This window comes from Vulpes vulpes, chromosome 16 (assembly GCF_048418805.1).
Source record: "Vulpes vulpes isolate BD-2025 chromosome 16, VulVul3, whole genome shotgun sequence".
In the NCBI taxonomy this organism is placed as follows: Eukaryota; Metazoa; Chordata; class Mammalia; order Carnivora; family Canidae; genus Vulpes; species Vulpes vulpes.
In genome coordinates, this window is record NC_132795.1 from 68904615 (window position 1) to 68924086 (window position 19472).

The 19472-nt window shown below is 41.7% G+C and overlaps 1 protein-coding gene across 1 annotated transcript in view; it reads right to left on the reverse strand.

Annotated features, from left to right (window-relative positions):
* Positions 1 to 11402, reverse strand: part of SLC9A2 (solute carrier family 9 member A2) — a 95979-nt gene extending 84577 nt beyond the window's left edge. Inside the window, exon 1 of the mRNA XM_025992764.2 lies at positions 11011 to 11402. Within this exon, the coding sequence (XP_025848549.2) occupies positions 11011 to 11305 (295 nt within the window). The 5' untranslated portion in view covers positions 11306 to 11402. The remainder of the gene's footprint in view (positions 1 to 11010) is intronic.
* Positions 11403 to 19472: the final 8070 nt, after the last annotated feature.

Consider the following 19472-nt stretch of genomic DNA (forward strand, 5'->3'; position numbering starts at 1 on the left):
TTTTCAAAAGCACTAGAATTCTATATTCCCTAAGTTATGCATGATGGCAAAAACCAGACTAAGATTCAGAAATTCTAGACTCAAGTTCCAGCTCTGATACCTCTTATGAGTCTTGCCTTCCATACCTCCCATAGCTCCTTCCATCCCACCAGTATACAGAGCTGTGGTGAGTTGAGACTAATGTTATCCGTGGAGTCAAATGTGCTTCCATACATTATTTCAGTTGGTCCACACAATGGTCTTGTGAAGTAAACAGGATGTAATTATCATAGTCTGATTTTATAGTGAAAAACCTGAGACAGTCAAGATTAAGGTTAAGAGTGTAGGAGATAAGGCACATTGAGGTGCTCTGGAGACCACAGACAGATGCCTAGAACTTAACATTCTTCTCCAGGGTGAAATACAGTGGATCGATGAAGTACACTGGCCACGTATCCCACATCTACCACTTAAGAACTGTGAAACCCTGGACCAGTTACCTAAGCTCTCTCAACCCATTTCCTCATCTATTTTTTAAAACGGGGGGTAATAATGGTGCCTACCAACCAGAGTTGCTGTGAAAATTAAATGAGATAATGGGTTAGAAACACTTGGCCCAAGTGCCTGGCATGGAATAATGCTTCATCCTTGTTAGCTATTATTATTTTATTAATGAAACTGTGATAGAGGGATTATCTGGGCCCACCCATCTCCACCGTCCAATGCCACAGTAAAAGACTCTGCTCGGCTGCATTACACTGATCAGATTTCCCAGCCCCAGGATCCCTAAGAAAGAAGCTTAGTAATAGGGAGTAGCAGAATTGCCAGTGGCAGAGTCACAGGAATATGGTGAAACAATTGTTCCACGGCTTCGGACTCCATGAGGAACTTTCTATGGATCACTAAATTTTTAAAGCTTCTTTACAGCACTTTCACATATAGGCAGTCATGTGCAATCAGTCTCATTTTCAGTTGAAATTTCTAAATACAATCGTCAATCTGATTTTTCTTGTTTTACATGTGAGCCTTTGTATGTCAACGCTAAGTAATAACATGAAACTCACCTTTAAAATATGATTATGTCACAGACACATCACTTTCAAAGGAGTTCCCATGTCCTCCCCTGGAATTATTGAAGAGAGAAAGGAATACATACATCTTCAAAAATTTTACAAATCAAAATCAGAAAGCCCTTGGACAGTGATGAACAATGTGCAGGATTGTTACAGGAAGTACATCAATTATGATTCATTACATTTAAAAGATGTAATTGCAAGAGAGTAACCTGTAATTGTGCATGCCTCATTTGGAATGACAATACGCCCATGTGTGCACATCACTTTAATATAATAAACACATGCTTCTCTTGGCTTAAGTTTCTTTTGCTATAAAAGTAAAATCTTTGTAATAAATTACTTCCTCCCCTACAGACTATCTCATATTATCCCTATGGAAATTTTAAACAGATGGGGCAGATACATATCCCTACTTCTACTAATTAAATCTGAGAACCAAATAGTTGAAAACTTGGCAGGGTCATACAACAAAGTTGATGGCAGAACTCAAATTGCAATAGGGTCTTCCTACTTATAATCTGAGGACACCTTTTCCAAAACTTAGGTCCAACACTTCTTCAATTGATGAGTTATTTCTCTTCTACCCAACCAAGAAAACAAAAAGATAAAAGCAGAATAGTCACATCTTCACATCCTACACATGGAAAAACTAGGAAACCACATATTACATTCACCTTACCTTATTAAAGAAAGTCCATTATGATAATTTAGGGGTAGAGCATATTCATGGACTTTAAACATTATATAGCAAGCATCTGTTTAAAAAGTGCCAAGTAAAATGTCACTGAGCCATCCAACAATGTGAACACAGATAAAGCCACTTCTTACTTCAAACATGTAAGATTACTATCTAGCCACATTCAAAATAAAGGAAAATGTCTGGAAGGCCAGAAGTAAAGAGAGGAATCAAAGCAAGAGATGACAGTAGGATTTTAAGCCACAGTGAACTAGGTGGATTTCAGACAAGTTACTTGCCCTATGTGCTAGGACTCAGTGTTCGAACACCTACATGAAGACAAGAAATTTGACATCAGACCAATAAGGGAAGCATTCATGCATAAATTCCTGAGTCTCAAAGAGCTACTTTGTGCCAAATAAATAAATACTAAAAGATGCCTATAGCCAAGGAAAAATAGAAGGAAACACATCAACTCTTTATGGCCTTGGACAGAGGGAAAATTTACCTGTGAATTGTAAAATTCCAGATTTACACCACATACAGGTATAAAGTCCACTTGAATCATATAGGAAAACCAAGCTAGTACTAAAAGCCAGCCACTAAAACTCTGGGTCCCAGCATGAAAACTCAAAACCATTTTTCTAAGAACCATTCATAACTTAAGGGAAACAAACCACTTCCAAGTAAACATCCCCTGCTGAAGCTAAGCTCACAATAAAAAACATAATCTATGTAAGGAAATAAATATCCAAAAGGGAAAGTCAGTAAATGTGATAAACATAGGAATGTGATTAACATAAGAACAAATAAAAATAACAGAAAAATCTAAAGAGAAGCTATAAAATGAGTATAGTTTAAATAAATGAAAAAACTGAAGGAGGAATAAAAAGTAATTAAATAGTAGAAAAGTATGAACAAAATGCAGATACACTTTAAAAAGAATCAAAACAGCATAAATGAAAATTAAAATTAAAAACTCAATGAGTAGGTTAAGCACAGAAACACTCTAAGAGTAATGGGGTACTAGAAAAAAACATCTGATTAAACTACCAAAAATTAGAAAACCAAAGAGATGAAAAACACGAAACAGCATTAAGAAACATGGAAATACCAAGTTCCAAAAAACGAAAATAAAATAAATCAATACCTAGACACAGTGAAGAAAGAGAGGAATATCAAAAATAACCAAATGAAGATTCTTCAATACAAGCAAACAGAAAAGTCAGATTAATTCCAAAGGGCAATGAAAGGGACAATATAATTCTCCTCAGCAACAAAAACGGTCAGAAAGTAATGAAATAATGTCTTTCAACTAATAAGTGATAATATTTCCAACCCCTATACTCTGTTATATAATTGTTCAAGAGAATAACCAAGATGAAGACATCGTCAAAGATTAAGAGAATTTATCATTCAAAGGCCCTCCCTGAAGTATCCACCAAAGAACATATTCCAGTAAAAAGAAAACAACTGGGGGAAAAGGGGAGACAGAAGAAGTAAATTTAAAAAAAAAATGGTAAGCATGTTTGCAAATGTAAACACTGCTTTTAAAAATTAAAAACTAACTTGGAGGCAATTAAATACAAACCAGGTCTAAGAAATAAATCCAATTTGGAAGAAGTTAACTATAAACCAGGTCTGGATTATAAGACAAAAGTTAAAATTCTACAATAGGCAGATAAGCTGTCAAAATTTTTAAAGTTTAGAGATGCCTGGGTGGCTCAGTGGTTGAGCCTCTGTCTTCAGCTCAGGGTGTGGTCCCAGGGCCCTGGGATTGAGTCCCACATCAGGCTCCCAACAGGTGGCCCTTCTTCTCCCTCTGCCTATTTCTCTGCCTCTCTGTGTCTCTCATGAATAAATGAATAAAATATTTTTTAAAAAATTAAAGTTTAAGTATTACTCAGAAAGAGGATAAAACAGTAATACAAATACTATGCTTACCATGTTCCAAAAAAATATTTTAAGATTTTACATATATTAACTAATTTGATTTTTACAACAGCCAATGACACTGGTACTTTTACAATACCCATTTAACCAATAAAGCAACTGAACCCAGAGAGTTTAAGTTATGCACACAATATCATGAAACTACAAAATATGTAGGAAAATGCAATTGGGATGTAAGCCAAAGCAATCTGGCCTGGCTCCTTTAAATCAGGTAATCAGATTAAAATTAAAGAGTAACTATAAAAGGAAAAGAAACAGAATGTATAATAATATATAAAATATAAAGGGAAAAAAATGACCAAGCCAAAATATGACAAGAAAACTAAAGACACCAAGTAAAAGACAGTAAAGAACAAAGTAAACCCACATATAATACTCATAATAAATGGAACTGCACTTCTTTTGAAATTACAAGTATTATTAAAATTTAAATTCAAGACAAAAATAAAATATACCAAAAGGAAAATTATCTAGTTGATTGACAGTAATGGTATAGGAAAAGATATGTCTGGAAAACATAGATGTGGAAAACAGATACAGAAAAAAGATGTGTAAAATCTAGTTTTATTTTGAATAGTAATAGTAGTAACAGAAAAAACAGACTATGAGCCACAAAAATATTATTGAAAATAAAGAAATTCATAACTTAATAGTTAAAGGACAAATTCACTCAGGAGATATAATATTAAACTAGTATGCACCTAATAACTTAGCATCAAAATATACAAAGCAAAAATTAAAATTATAAACAGTAATTGGCATCATGATCTCAGAGACTGATTTTAATGTATCATATAACCTAATAAAATAGCCAAAAAAACCCTGGTAATTCTATTAAAGATCTAAACATGATAATTACAAATTCAATTTCATCTGTGTATGTGTATATGCATATGTGCACATGTGCCTTTATACAATCCTGTACCAAATAGGGAACATAAAATCTTTTTCAAGAAAACATGGAAAATGCAGTTTAAAAAGGACCATACAATTAGGTGATGAATCACTGAATATTACACCTTATGTTAGCTAACTAAAATTTAAATAAAAATTAAAAAGGACCACATATTAAATCACAGAGAATATCCCAAGCAATATAAAAATCAGTATCAGGCTTGTCTAACCAAAAATGTAATAAAATATGAAAAAAATTAAAAAATTATCATATAGCTATATGTTCACTAACTAAAAATTATACAATTCTAAATAATTGTTGGGCTAGAATTAAAAAAAAAAATCACAAGGCAGACCTGGGTGTCTCAGTGAGTTAAGCAACCAACTCTTAATTTCAGCTCAGGTCTTGATCTCACCACCAAGAGATTAAACCCCACATCAGGTTCCACACTCAGCTCAAAGTCTGTTCCTCTGCCCCTCCCTTTGCTCACATACTCCCTCATTCCCTCTCTCTCAAAAATAAAGAAGTATTAAATAAATAAATACAATCTTTTTTTAAAATCACAAGGAGATTTTAAAATACTGAAAACTAAATAGTGAAAACTACACATCAAAACTATACAATGCAACTAAAATAGGACAAAACAAAGTATTTCTAGCCTTCAATACATAGATTGCCATTCCTCTAAGATATACCCATCTGGATCATGAGAAACCACCCTTAAGAAGACTTTCTTTTAATATTCCTACTTCAGCTCATGAAGCATTTCTTTGATTTCATAAAGACTAAATTAGATTTTACAGACATTAAATTAGTGACAGAGTGCCCCTGATAAGATACATAAGATACATCAGTCATCTTTCCAGCTTTATCACTGATATGTTGTATTAAATTCTCATCTCAGAATATACATGTTTTGTCGGTTACTAGCAAAAATGATTTCATGCAATTTATTAGGAAAGTACAATTTCATCTGCATCACCTCCCTGAATTCTTTAGTCTTTGCCACTCTCTTATAATTTGCAATAAAGATGAATTTACATAAACTTAGAATTACCATGACTATGCTTTGTAACATAGTCTTAAGTGTCAGTTTATCATAGCTTTGAATTTAATGAAAACAAGTAAATAGCTGTATTTTGGAGAAACTGATGAAGACAAATGGCTTCTTAGGAGTTATAATAACTAAAAAACTATTGAAGTAGTTTTGTCCCTGTTAATAAGACCGATGTCATTTGAACATAAGAGTATGCCAAGTTTAGAGCACAGGAGTTTATAAAAATATTTGTCATTGAAATTATTGAAAGTAATATTAATTATGTTTTCAACTGTAAGTGCTTTTTCAGGGATTAATTACCCTTGTATAGTGGGAATCAATATGTTAGAAAACCAGTGAATTCAGTAACTAATGAGCTAAGCTCTAAATTCAGGAATGGAAAAAAAAAATAACAAAATACATGCCAATACAGTAGGAAAAGCTAAATAATAAAGAGAAAGAATTGGTAAACTAAAACGAATCAAAATCTAGTTCTTTGAAAAAGTATATAATAGACAAACTTCTGAGAATTTTTCCAAGGTAAAGAAAAACAAAAATAACAACATTAGGAATATAAAGGTAGGACAAAACATGCAGATAATGTAGATACTTTTTAAATAATACAAAATAATTTCCTTCCTATAAATTTAAAAACTCAAATTAAATAATGATTTTCCAGAAAAACTAAAACATAAATACTAAAATTGACTGAAGAAAAGATAGATAAGCCAAGTAGAACTACAAATTTTAAAGGCAATTGAATTACTGATAAAAATCTATCCACATACAAATCAACAAATTCATTTGGTTTTACAAGTAATTTTTTACAACCCTACAAGAAATAAATATATTTATACAAAATGTTCTTTGTATAATTTTAGGGTTTCATAATATGTGAAAATTTCTGGAAAAAGTATCCCATTAATGACAATTATTATTGTCATTGTGGAAGTTGATACAGAGAGTAACATTTTTGGTGAAAAATTACCTGTTACATTAGAGGGCAGTGATAAAATTCTAAAAGGCACCTAAAATGATCTGTAGAAAGAATACAAGAGAGCTGTTTACACAGAAAACATAAAATATATGGTTAACCGAAAGGGAAAAGATGGAAGCTTTGAGACAAAAAGAATTCAAAACTCTCCTTTTAGCTTTATTAAGAACAAACACATGCCATCAGGAAGACAGCTTCAGAAATTTGTTCAAAATGAGATGTGGTTCAGAAAAATAGGTAAAAATCATGAGATTAATCCGCTGACCAACCAGCTGCTGTTATATGCTTCAGGAAAACCAAATACAACAAAGAGAACCAGATCAAGAGATCAAGGTCTCAGCAAATACAGATAGATATCAACTGTAGAAATTATCTGGTTTCATATTTAAAATCAGGACAGGCTAGAGCCCAGAGGAGAAACCTTCATGGACCAAATTGCTTTGCCTTTTCCTTAAAACAATACTACAAGTTATTTAATGTCAAGACAACAGGGTAGAGGGAAGTGGAAAATTCTGCATCCTAACCCCAAGTTTAAGGGTTAGGGAAATGAACAGGGCAGAATGCATGCTGACACCTGGAAGAGGCAAACAGGCCAGCTCAAGCCTCCAAGGTAAGTGAGGGGACATCTGGGAAGCCACTGTGGACAAGAAAGAGAGTTCCGTTGCTTTAAACAGCAGAGGCCGAGTGCTCTGGCCCTGAACTCTGATAGAGGGAAGAATACATGCCCAAGTTCACCCAGTTTAGGACAAATTCCACTGATCCACTTCATGGGCAAGGAAATCAGAGAAGACCATCTTAGAACACTCCAGGAAATGTTCCTCTTCTTAGTTCTTTGGCTATTATTCTATGCTGCAGAACTCTACCCCTGTGTATAGGATTTACCAAATAAGGCGTGTGTTTCTGTTAAAAAAAAAAGTCAATAGTTATTCAAAATATAAATATTCAAAATTAAAAGGAGCAATACAAGTTCACATGTGTAAGGATCTAAGTGAAAAACAAATTGGGAAATGTTTCTTCCCAAAATTCTAAGACTGTTCAAAGGTGTACTAAATTTGCTATGTTTATATTTATTTAACCTACTTCACATATGCATTTGAATTGTCATCATGACTACAGAACTTTGTTTTTGACCAAATAATTCAGAAACTGAGTTTCCCTGATACTCAGGTAAAACAATGAAAAGTTGAATCATTCAACACTCTGCCAAAAATGCACTTGCTCACTTCTGACTGCAACATTTCTAAGATTATATTGTGCTGCTATCTAGCAAACTATTCTGAATTTACCATCAGGAATGATATAAACCTCCTACAGATGTGATTAGGAGCCTCCATTTGGGGCACCCTGTTACCTTTATTTAGATTAATCACTAGCAGTGGGTCTTCATGTTCTCTGTGGCAGGTAAGTTCAGGTACACTGGGTTCACGGCATAAAAGTGCCCCAAATAGAAACCACAGCATATCGCATAAGTTAACACATGTGTTATCTCATCGTGTCAAGTCCCCTGCACAGCTCAATTCATCATCCTGCCCCAAATATGAGCAAAATAAGTCATATAAGTAGTCATATAAGTCACCCCAACAGTTTCTCCAGTGCAGAAGTTAAAATAGAATTTGAATGACTAGATATGGCTCAATGGGTTGGAAAGGCAGTACAAGGACAGTCGTCCCCAAAGCCAACAGAAAGTTTAGGGCCTAGGGGAGTAGGTGGGGGATATCTGGGCATTTCCAGGCTCCTCAAAGGACAGAGGACCCTGGAACATCAGGAGGACAGGGCTGGACTATATACAGGAAAAACCTAGGAAAGACCTCCAAGGGCCAGCTTTTGGTGCTGTAAAAAATTACACTTGCTGCTTTGGGAACTATACCCTTCACCCCGCCCATGGCAATCTCCACTCAGACACTTCTGGTTGGGACATATGAACATCTGTCTGTATTTCTATTTCTGTGTCACCCCAGATGCAGGAGAGAAAGAGAAGATAGTAGCCAGTGAAGTTGAGAATTTGGTGGGAGGCGTGGGCTGAAAGATCCAGAGAACAGCAAGTACCAGGGAATATAACACATCTATCTATCTATCTATCTATCTATCTATCTATCTATCTATCTATCTATCTATCTCTATCCTACCAATGGGCAGATCAATAAATACAACTATGAACTCATACAAGCATTTTAATAAAATATTACACAATTAACATAAGGTCAAACAAGATGAATAGATCATGATAGAAAAAGACCAAGTATGAAAAAGCAATCCATGCAAATAAGAACACTTGGAAAAGGCTGAGCCTAAAACAGAAACAGAGAAAGGCAGGAGGTAGCCCAGCACAGTGGAAAAGGAGACACGGTGCCAGAGCACTGCGTGAGGCTACTGTCACTCCTCTTCCACTCCTGCTAATGATGAAATATTCAGCGCTTCTTCCATGCCCAGGATTTTCTAAGAATGTTAAACATAGGTAGTCTCATTTAATCCTCATATAAGAAAACAAGCCTCCAGGACAGACACAAAGATGAGACATCAGGCCGACCTGGGTGGAATCCTGGCTCCCCACCCACCAGCAAGGTAACCTCCCCACTTCTGCTTCCCTGCATAGGAAACGGGGTAATCATCCTTACCCAGGATGGTTGTGAAAATTAGAGATAATGAACTTAAGTGCCTACCAGCGGCTGTTATTAGTGTAATTAATTAGATTAAAATAATTGAGAGCGAAGAACAAAACAAAGAGTTGTAATTGAATAGAAATGGCAACCACGAAGCAGTAATGGAAACAGGGCACACAAGCACTAGGCCAGTGATGGAGGCTGGGAGAGAGAGTGGACAGGGCTCCCCACTTTGTATATCTGTGGGCACCTCATGTAAACTCCCTGGAGTTTCAGTTTCCACCTCTACCAAGTATATGTGTGTGTGTGGGGGGGGGCGGTATTAATATCTGCTCTTCCCACCTGTTGTGAGGACCATATGTGGAGATAGTACCTGAGCTTATCATTACCGGCAACAAGTTCATGCAAATGTGCATACCTGCTCGATAGGTGGGGAAATCCATTTCCTCTGCTTCTATTTCTCAGGTGGAATTAAAGCACACAACTAATACAACCATGTCAAAGCCAGGCAATTGCAGACTGCAAAGTCCTTAAACACAGCATGTGCCTCCTTTGGTCAGCACTTATAGAATCAAATTAGCTTATTCTGCCATGGAGCTTACCTACCTCAACTTCCACCCCTGTACAAACCATCTCTTCTGCTTGCTTTGTGCCTTCCCCCCCCCCCCCAAAACGAATGCCTTGTTTATTTCTCTCTGGAACGTTGTTCCCTTTCATCTCCAACTGACATATCCTGGTCATCCCTGAAAACCCCATTTAAATGCTTCCTTTGCAGGAGGAAGTGATTTCTGCCTCCTACACTGCCACATTATCTTTTCTGACTGGGTCACACTACTTAGCACTTCCCTGTATTACGGCCACCGGTGTGTGTGACATCTCTCCCGCCAATCAATAAGCTGGAGGGTGACAGGCAAGGTGTCTTCATCCTTTATGGGGACCTGCCTTACTTGAACAGCACAGGATCTTTCCCAGGACAAATGCAGAAGATGTATGCAATAACGCAGACGCTCTTTTGACCTAGTAACTTCTCTGAATCTTAACAACAGTAGTTGACATATTTTAAAATGAAAAAGAATTTAAAATATCAAGTAAAAATAATGTAAAGCCCCATGATCACAACAAAAGTTTATGTGTGGGGGGGTGGGGGGAAGGGGTTATGAAGATAAGAAAACACATTCTGAGCCTCTGCTTTCCAAATGAAAGTTAAAGAGATAGTTTGGAAAGTGGGTTATCTTTAAATATGCATCTCGTTTCACTGGCCTCGGTCACCTAAGAAAACGCTTCCTGGAGAGTGACAGCCTCGGCCCAAAGGAGGGAGGAGGCTTGTTTCTGTCGCAGCTGCAGGCACTCGGTCGTCCCTGGTCCCCTCCCAGGCACTTCATTAGTCAGGTGCATGGCGGGGTCTGCGTCGTGGCCAAGGCGCCTCTCTCTGCCCAGAGCATCCAGGGCTTTCCCGCTGTAGCCTCCGCGCTAGCCTGCGCCTCTCTCCCGATGCTGCAGCCTCTCCCCCTCGCCTCCTCCCTCGGCAGACAGGTCTGTCCCACTGGGCATGTGAGGCAAAAGCAAGCAGCGAGTCCCCAGCGGGGTCTGTACGGGGCTGAGAGTTTGGGGCTATTTCAAGGCCAATGCCCACTTAGGAAGCAACGCGTGAAAATGCTCTCCCCGGGGTCCCTTTGGCACAGAAGCTGCGCTGCGCTGTCGCCCCTGCCCCGGCCCACGACCCGGTCACCCGGCGGGCTCGGACGCCCACCCGCGGCTCCTCGCGATCGCCCCACCCCCGCCGGTGGACCGGCTCGCTCACCTATCTTAGCCAGGGAGGCCAGCAGGATCCACAGGGTGATCTCGAAGGGGATCTGCACGTGGGGGTAATCCAGGGTGAACACCGGCAGCCGGCTCTCCTCGGACGGCGCGGTCCCGGGGGCCACCACGCTCGCGGGGCTGGGCGGGCTGGAGCTGGCGCCCACGGCCCGCGACGCGTCCAGCAGGGTCTCGGCCAGGGCGCCCGCCGGCCCCGCCACCTGCAGGAGCAGCAGCAGCAGCAGCGGCGGCGGCGGCGGCGGCGCCCGCAGGCTCCGCCCGGTGCGCGCCGGCTCCATGGGGTCGGCTCCCCGCGCGGCCCGCGAGCCCCGCGCTCGGCCCCGGCGCGCTCAGCGCATCGCTCCGGGCAGGGCAGCGCCGCCGCCGCCCCCGCCCGCGCCCGCGCCCCCGCCCGCGCCCGCCGCGGGGCCGGCTCTGTGCCGCCGACGGCTCGGTCCCCGCCGGGCGCGCACCCTCGGCCGCCCTCAGCCGCCCTCCGCCGCCGGCCGCCGGCCCATGCCCCGCGCGCCGCTCGCCGCTCGCCGCTCGCCGGCCGCAGCTGCAGGCCCTGCCCCGGGCGGCCCGCGGGCGGGGGCGGGGCGGGGCGGGGCGGGGCGGGCGCGGCGCCCGGGCCGCGGGGCGGGGGGGCGCGAGCACCGGGGCCGACGCGCCGCGCACCTGCCCGAGCCGCGGGCGACGCGGGGCCGCGCTCCGCTCCGGCCGGCACCGCGCGCCCCGGCCCCCACCCCCGGAACGCGCCGGCTCTGGGCGGGACGGCGCGAGGGGCCCGGCAGTCCCCGCCCCGGAGGCCGCGTCGGGCGTCGCTCCAGCGACACGGGCCCTTTCCCCCGCGGGCTCCGGCGACGGGGCGCTACGGGCCCGGCCGGGAGCCGGGGGGGCCGGGGCGCACGGGGGGCCGCGGGGGCGCACGGGGGGCCGCGGGGGGCCCGTTCCGCGCCGCGCCCCGGGGAGCTCCGAGCGCGGCCTGCGCGGGGCGCTGTGCGCCGCGTTCCCACGCCCCCGGCCCGCTTGCTCCCCGCGCGGGGCGCCCTCTGCTCCCTGCACCGGGGCCGACGCGCCGCCGCCTCCACTTGTCCCTCCCTGCCCCCGGCCACGAGGAAGGAAAACGTCTCCCTGCGTCTCAGGCTTCGAGGTGCACATGTCCGGGAGCTGCAGCAATATAATTATTTCGCGGAAAGCCGGTGATTTGCCTCGCTCGGACCGACTTGCTCCGCTAATTACAGGCCGCCTGCGGTTAAGAGGGGAAGGAGAGGGCGCGCGAACCTCCGCGGGGGCCTCGGAGAGCGTCGGCGCCGCCGCTCCCCCCACCCCCACCCCCCACCCCGCGCTCGGAGCCTCTGCCCGCTGCCTCTTACTGTCCCAGCATCTTTATCACCAGAAACTGAAAAGGAAAGGACATAAAAGCAGACCAGGTGTCGCTCGATTTCCCCTTCGATATTTAGGAAATGAAATCCTCTCTCTCTCTCTCTCTTCTCTCCAAATTTTTTGAATATCGAAACGTGACTCCTACCGTTAAGCACTGGGCATTTCAAAATTTAAAGCGCATTTCTTTCTTTCAAAGTTCTAACGTAGGGAATCCATGAGATGTCAACAGAGGACACAAGGGGAGAAAGAAAAGAAGAAAGAAAAGAAAAGAAAGAAAAAAAAAAGAAAGAAAAGGAAAGAAAGAAAAAGAAAGAAAAAAAGAAAAGAAAAAACACTCTCCACCTGAATCGATCGATGCATATAAGAAGCAGTCATCTTAAGACTTTGAAAATAATGCAGGGACAAGCCCAGGATAAAATTAGAGAAGGATCCTAGGAGAAGACACAGAGTACTTCAGTTAACATTTTATAAAGCATTAGTGTTTCAAAAGTGCGACAGAATTGAATGTATGGACGTCCTATCTTCTTAAAAAGAATCATTGAACCATCCAAAAATCTGCCTCCCTATCTAAATTCACTGGAAATAATAACTTTGTAGAACTGTGTAGCTCAACATGGGAAGCTCCATGCAAGGCGCTTTATCTGTTTCTTTGTCGATTATCACAAAGCCCCAAAGAGATAGACACTCTTGTATCCATTATCCATTATACATTCTTGTACCCACTTTGTAAGCAAAGAATTTTAGATGAAGAAATGTTTAAAAACAAACAGATGTATCCAAGTTTACCAATCAAAAAGGGTCTAGAAGGCATTTAAACAGCCTGTCCGTGCTAACATTGGTATCAGCCCACCCTCTAGTTGGGAACCAGTTACCCGTAAATGGCGGGTTATTTTCTCAAGGGCCTTTACATATAACAGTAGAGGATAATTTAGGGAATGTCAAAAAAAAAAAAAAAAAAGCCATAGCAGAATAAAGTTTTATTTGCAGTAAGCAAATCAGGCCAGTTCTACAAGTTTGGTGAAATAATAATAGGGCAAGGACACATGCAGACAATAATTTCTAGGAGTTTGAGTCACATAATGCTTTTAAAAACAATTTAAAAACAATTGCGCATCAGGGTGCCTGGGTGGCACAGCAGGTGGGCATCTGGCTCTGGGTTTCAGCTTGGGTGGTGATCTTAGAGTCATGAGATCCAGCCCTCTGTCGGGCTCAGCACCGAGTCTGCTTTAGATTCTCTTTGCCCTTCCCACTACTATGCTATCTCTCTCTCTCTCTCTCTCTCTCTCTCTCTCTCTCTCTCTCTCTCCCCTCCCTTCCTTTCTAAAATAAATAAATATTTAAAAGATTTTTTAAAAGAATGTGCATTATAAACAAGAAGATGAATGATAAATCTACATTTCTGGGATCTTACTGCCCAGAGTAACTGTGGAAATCATAGACTCTAGTATCACTTTACTTTTATAAATCTATGTTATTGTAGTTAAAGATTATCAACATTTTCTCACATTTACAAAAGTACTCTTTTATAGAAATGGAAGATGAAAGACACAGTTTTAAAAACAATCTTTTCATCTTTCCCCTAAAGCAAAACAAGAGGGCAGCCCAGGTGGCTCAGCGGTTTAGCGCAGAGCCTGATCTTAGAGACCCAGGATCAAGTCCCACGTCCAGCTCCCTGCATGGAGCCTGCTTCTCCCTCTGCCTGTGTCTCTGCCTCTCTCTGTGTCTCTCATGAACTTAAAAAATAAAAATAAAAATAATAAAAAAGCAAACAAGAAGGAAGTAAGCTATGCCTTCATGCTGATGAGGACTTGACTGAACCATTTTTTTCAAAGGGCCCTATGACTAGGACCTCAACCCCTGAGTCCTGAAAGGACCTCACCCATTACTGTACCCATGAAGTAACCGAAGGCAAGATCATGTCTCTACCAAGTTAAAATCCTTCAGTGACTTATCTGATTTGACCTCTGCCTTTCACTCCTACTACCTCACTCCCCCAACCTCCAGTACCAATGCTCTATGAACTCTGACCAAAATCCCAGGCTCTCTCTCACCTCAGGACCTTTACACATTCTGTGCTTTCTCCTCTCTGCCCTTCACCTTGTTAATTCCTCCTAGGGTCTCTGCTCAAAGGTAACTGATGCAAGGGTGTCTTACCTGACACCTGCCTTTCTGGACTAATTAGAGTCCTGTTTTATGCCCTTTGATACTTCTCTGTCTTAGCACTTAATCATTTTACTCCCCCCCAAAAAAGCTCTGTGAAGATAAGGATGATTGATTTGATTCACTTGTTTATCCTTAGTTCCTAGCACAGTGCCTAGAATAAATATCACTTAGTATGTATTAGATAGATGACAGCTCTCCTGCCTCAGGAATATGGGCCCCAGGCTTTTCCATGGTTGTCTCAGTGGCAGGACAGACATGCACAGTTCCACATGAAATGTTTCCCTCCAGTGATCCCTGGTTCATATTTTATGATCTCACATCTCCTTTTTTTTCTACCCAAATACTTTGAAAATCCAATCACATGACAGGATTTCTAAACACGTTCATTTATTATAATTACCTGATTTGAGCATGACCGTCACATAGTAGCACAGAAGTGTTTACGAGGATCTTATAAACTTTCAGAGAAACTTGAATCTTTTTCTCTGCCCTCTGAGCTTAAGGGGTCTATTGGAATATTAGTGTATGTAGTGGAGTCCTGTAAGGGCACCAACCCTGCATCATACAGTCATCAAGCCAGTCAGTACCCCTGGCATCACTCACACTCACCAAGAACTTTAGAATTTAGCTTAAGAGAAAGTGCACGTTTAAAAACAGTAATGTGAGCTCTGCAGGGAAGCTCAGGATCATCGTGCCTAGGGCAAGGCTGTTCTTAAACCCCTGCCTCCTGCCCTGGAAAGCTCTGGAGGTCCTGGGATTTAACTTGGTGGCTTACCACACGGGACTCGGAGCTAAGCGAGGTTGTGAAGCGTTGAGCCCCCAGGAGCTTCTGGGTGGAGGAGCAGGCGGGGATCTCCATACCCTAGCACACGACTCCAGAAGGTTTAGGGTATCAACCCCACTTTCCAGAAGCAGAGTGGAGGCTGACCCAGAGGAGGTGATGTGTCCGTGGGTGGCAGTGGCTCCCTCGCACCACAGGGTGGCGCCAGCCCTCTCCCCACAGGCCTCAGCTCCAGGGGATCCAGGCGGCTGTGCGCTGGGAGCAGGGAAGGGCTCCCCGTTAGGTACTACTGAGCCCCTCCTAACAGAAGGCTTAGAACTGACATTTCGCACTATATATTTTGTACATATTTTTTTATCATATTCATATTTTAAGTTCTCCTTTGAAACCTGCGTAGTACAACCACTGACCCTTAATTTTAGAGTGAGATTTCAACCCAAAATTTCTGCCTCTAAAAAGTCAGCATTTGTAGTATCATTGACTTGATAATCTTATTATTGTATTTGAAAGTCTTAAAGTCTAAACGACTTTCGTTTTTGTTTTGTTTTGTTTTGTTTTTAAAGACAGTCCTCGACAAAAATCCAGAGCCCTCTTCTCAAACAGCGCTAACGAAGATCATGCGGTGGTGTGAATGCTTAATGTGGAATTGTATGCTTTTTTCTCTTTTTAGCCAAGATACTTGTTTCATGTCAGTAGAGAGTTGCTTTGCTATCTGAAAAGCTACGTTCTGCAAATTGAAGGTAGATAAACAAGAGTGGTCCTTTTATTTTTTTAAGTATATTTTTTAAAGATTTTATTTCTCTATTCACGAGAGACACACAGAGAGGGGCAGAGACATACGCAGAGGGAGAAGCAGGTTCCCTGTGGAGAGTCCGATGTGGGAGTCGAGCCCAGGACCCCGGGATCACGACCTGAGCCAAAGGAAGTCGCTTAACCACTGAGCCACCCAGGCATCCCAAGAGTGGTGCTTTTAATATTGAAATCTACTGGTATATTTAAAAATAAGATTCTGTCTTCAGATATTCAACCACTAAGCTTTTCAGAGCCTCAGTTTTCCTGTGTAAAAGACTTGGAATAAAGAACTTTATGTGTCTTTCCAAAAGGCTTAATTAAAATCTAGGATTTGAATCTAATACAATTGTATACAAGAGGCATGCACCTACATCCTGTATTACCCTCCTCTGGCCCTGTGATGTCAGGTGTGGGAGGAGAGGTTCCCTCTCCTTTGAGCTCTATTGTGTTATGTCTCAATTCTGATATGCAGAGCACTCAGAAAGCAAAAAGACAACCTCCTGGGAACTTCTGAATAGCATCCCGTTAATATGTATAAGGCCTACCCATTCACCAATTCAACAAATATTTATAAAGTGAGACTGTGCACTTGCTAAGCTTTAAGGGCCCAATAAATAGGAGAACTTCAAGGGTTGGTAGGGAAGGGAAAATCACTTTCCCTCTACCCTTCTGAGGTTTTAGCAGAGACCTCTATAATAAAAGGTTAACAATAGAAAAACAAGTTTATTATCACATGTGCCTCATGCAAACATGGGAGCTATCCAGGGAAAAATGAGTCTCTCACCAGGGTGGCTTCGAATTCAGGATGAACTGCCATCTTTGTAGGAAAAGGGAAGGGGAGATGTAACCTGAGGGGTTAGGACTATTAGGGAAGATGAATGGGCCCTTAGAATAAGTGATGGGAGATGATAGTTTCATGACACAGTTTGTCTGGTGTCAGCTTCAGGTCTCCTTTTCCGTAACAAGTCAATCTTCCCTGGTTGATGAAACTCCCAGGAAGATGTATGGCAGTCAATTTCCTTTTGGAGAATCTGTCTTTAGGCAGATAAAGGGAGTTCAGAGAAAGCCTCTTCCTGCATCTGCTGTTTTTCAAATGTCCACAGCTCAAAATAATCAATGTACCCAAGTGGCGTATTTGGGGATGGCATATTCATTCTGCTACTCTTTAGGATCATGGCAGAAATGCTTCTAGAAACAGTTGGAAATGAAGAATACCCTTGCAAATGTATATTTTGTTTAGTATTCTAGAACTGCTTACCATACCGGAAATAGAAATCTGACTAAACCCAAGCCTGAAAATAAAGGAAGCAGAGTATAAAACACCAATCTTCACCCAAGTGTCTTTATCCACTTTCTACTGTTTTTTGATCTGAAGAATTCCTTAAAGCTTTTTGAGTTTTTATTTTATTTTATTTTATTTTATTTTATTTTATTTATTCATGAGACCCACAGAGAGAGGCAGAAAGAGAAGAAGGGTCCTTGCAGGAAGCCCGATGTGGGACTTGATCCCCAGACTGGGATCACACCCTGAGCCGAAAGCAGAGGTCAACCACTGAGCCACCCAGGCATCCTGCTTTTTGAGTTTTAATTTCTCTCTCCAAAGATCACTATAAAGGCATGCTTGTGCAGATCTCATTTATTAAGGGTTCACTCTGAGAAAATCTCATCAGCTGCATCAACAGTCTGAACTCTGGCCCAGACAGTTCACAGAGAACTGTTTCTCTGGATTCCCAGTGTGTACAAGGCAAAATAGAGCTTACATGCCTCTGAATCTCCAGTCTCCCTTCGAAAGTTCTCTTTATCAGCCTTAAAACTTGAAAACATCTTAAGGAGACAACATTAGTTTGAAATTGAACATGTGCTATATTATGCTCTGCCTATCTTTGACCTATATTTTCTTCATCCATCCATTCAATCATTTATTTGTACAACCAAGCCTCAAGTATTTATTTAACTTTTTGAGACTCTGTGCTAAGCACTCATTGTTGCAGGAAATAGACCATATGAACCTTGCCCTTGGGAACTATATACCATTATAGAATCAATAGACTATCCATAGCTAACATTTGCTGATGACATGCAATGAGATAGGCTCCTTCTCAAAGATTGTATCTACCATCTCATTAAATACTTTTGACACCTTAAGATTATAGATACTATTTGTAGAGCCCTTTGAAAAATGAGGAAACTATAGACAGAAGAGTTATAGAACTTGCCCAAGGTCAGCCAGCTAGTTGAGTTTTGAGTACAGGTAATTTGACCCTGGAGGCTATACTAGACTCTGTGCTACAGAAAAATGATGATGGTGATAATGGTGGTGATGATTGTAATGGTGATGATGGGTGGGGGTGGGTGATCATGATGATGGTGAGGATGGTGGTGATAATCATAATGGATGGTGGTGGTGATCATGATGGATGGAGGTAATGATGATCATGATGATGAATGACAGTGATGAATGACAGTGATGATGATGGTGGTGGGGTGGTGGTGGTGATGTTAAATATGATGTCAACATGAATGTAGAGCTTTCAGTATGTTTTCTTTAGTTACTGCATCCTATATGATGACCACTATTCCCCCATCCTCATTTAGATACAGGAAATAGGAAGTGCCACAAAGCTACAAGAAAATTGATCAAAAGTTATTCAGCTTCTAAGTGACAGAACTGAAATGAGAACAGAAATTTCTTTCCATTTTTGTAGGCTGTGCATACATTGAGAATGCCTCAAATGTGATAGAAGCCACAAGAGAAATAAATAATAAAGGTTATGGAATTCAGAAGTGGGGATCCGGGAAGAAATGGGGACCATTGCACCGAGGGCTCTGGAGGCCCTGACAAGGACATTGACATTTGCGCTAAGATGGGAAATCTTTGAAAAGCTTGAACAGAAATAAATGAGACCAACTGACTTTTATTTAAGCGGGATTTCTCCAGTTCTTGCCTTGACAATGGAGTTTAGGAGAGCAGGGACAAAAGCAGAGATGCAAGTTAGGAAACCTTTAAAATCAACCAGATGAGAGATGATGCTAGTTTGCGTCCACGTAGGGGAAGTAGTGATGGTAAAAAGTGGTTGGATTCTGAGTATATTTGAATTATGGGTGTATTTCGAAGGTAGAATGAACATTATTATCTGAAACACCAGACTTGGAGAGTGGGAAAAAAAGAAGAATCTAGAGTGACTGTAAGCTATCTTCTCTGAGCCACTGGGAAAATGGAGTTGCCTTTTAAAAGTTCTGTATTTTGGGTGCCTGTGTGATTCAGTTGGTTAAGCATCTGCCTTTGGCTCAGGTCATGATCCCAGGGTGCTGGGATCAGGCTGCATCAGACTCCCTGCTCAGCG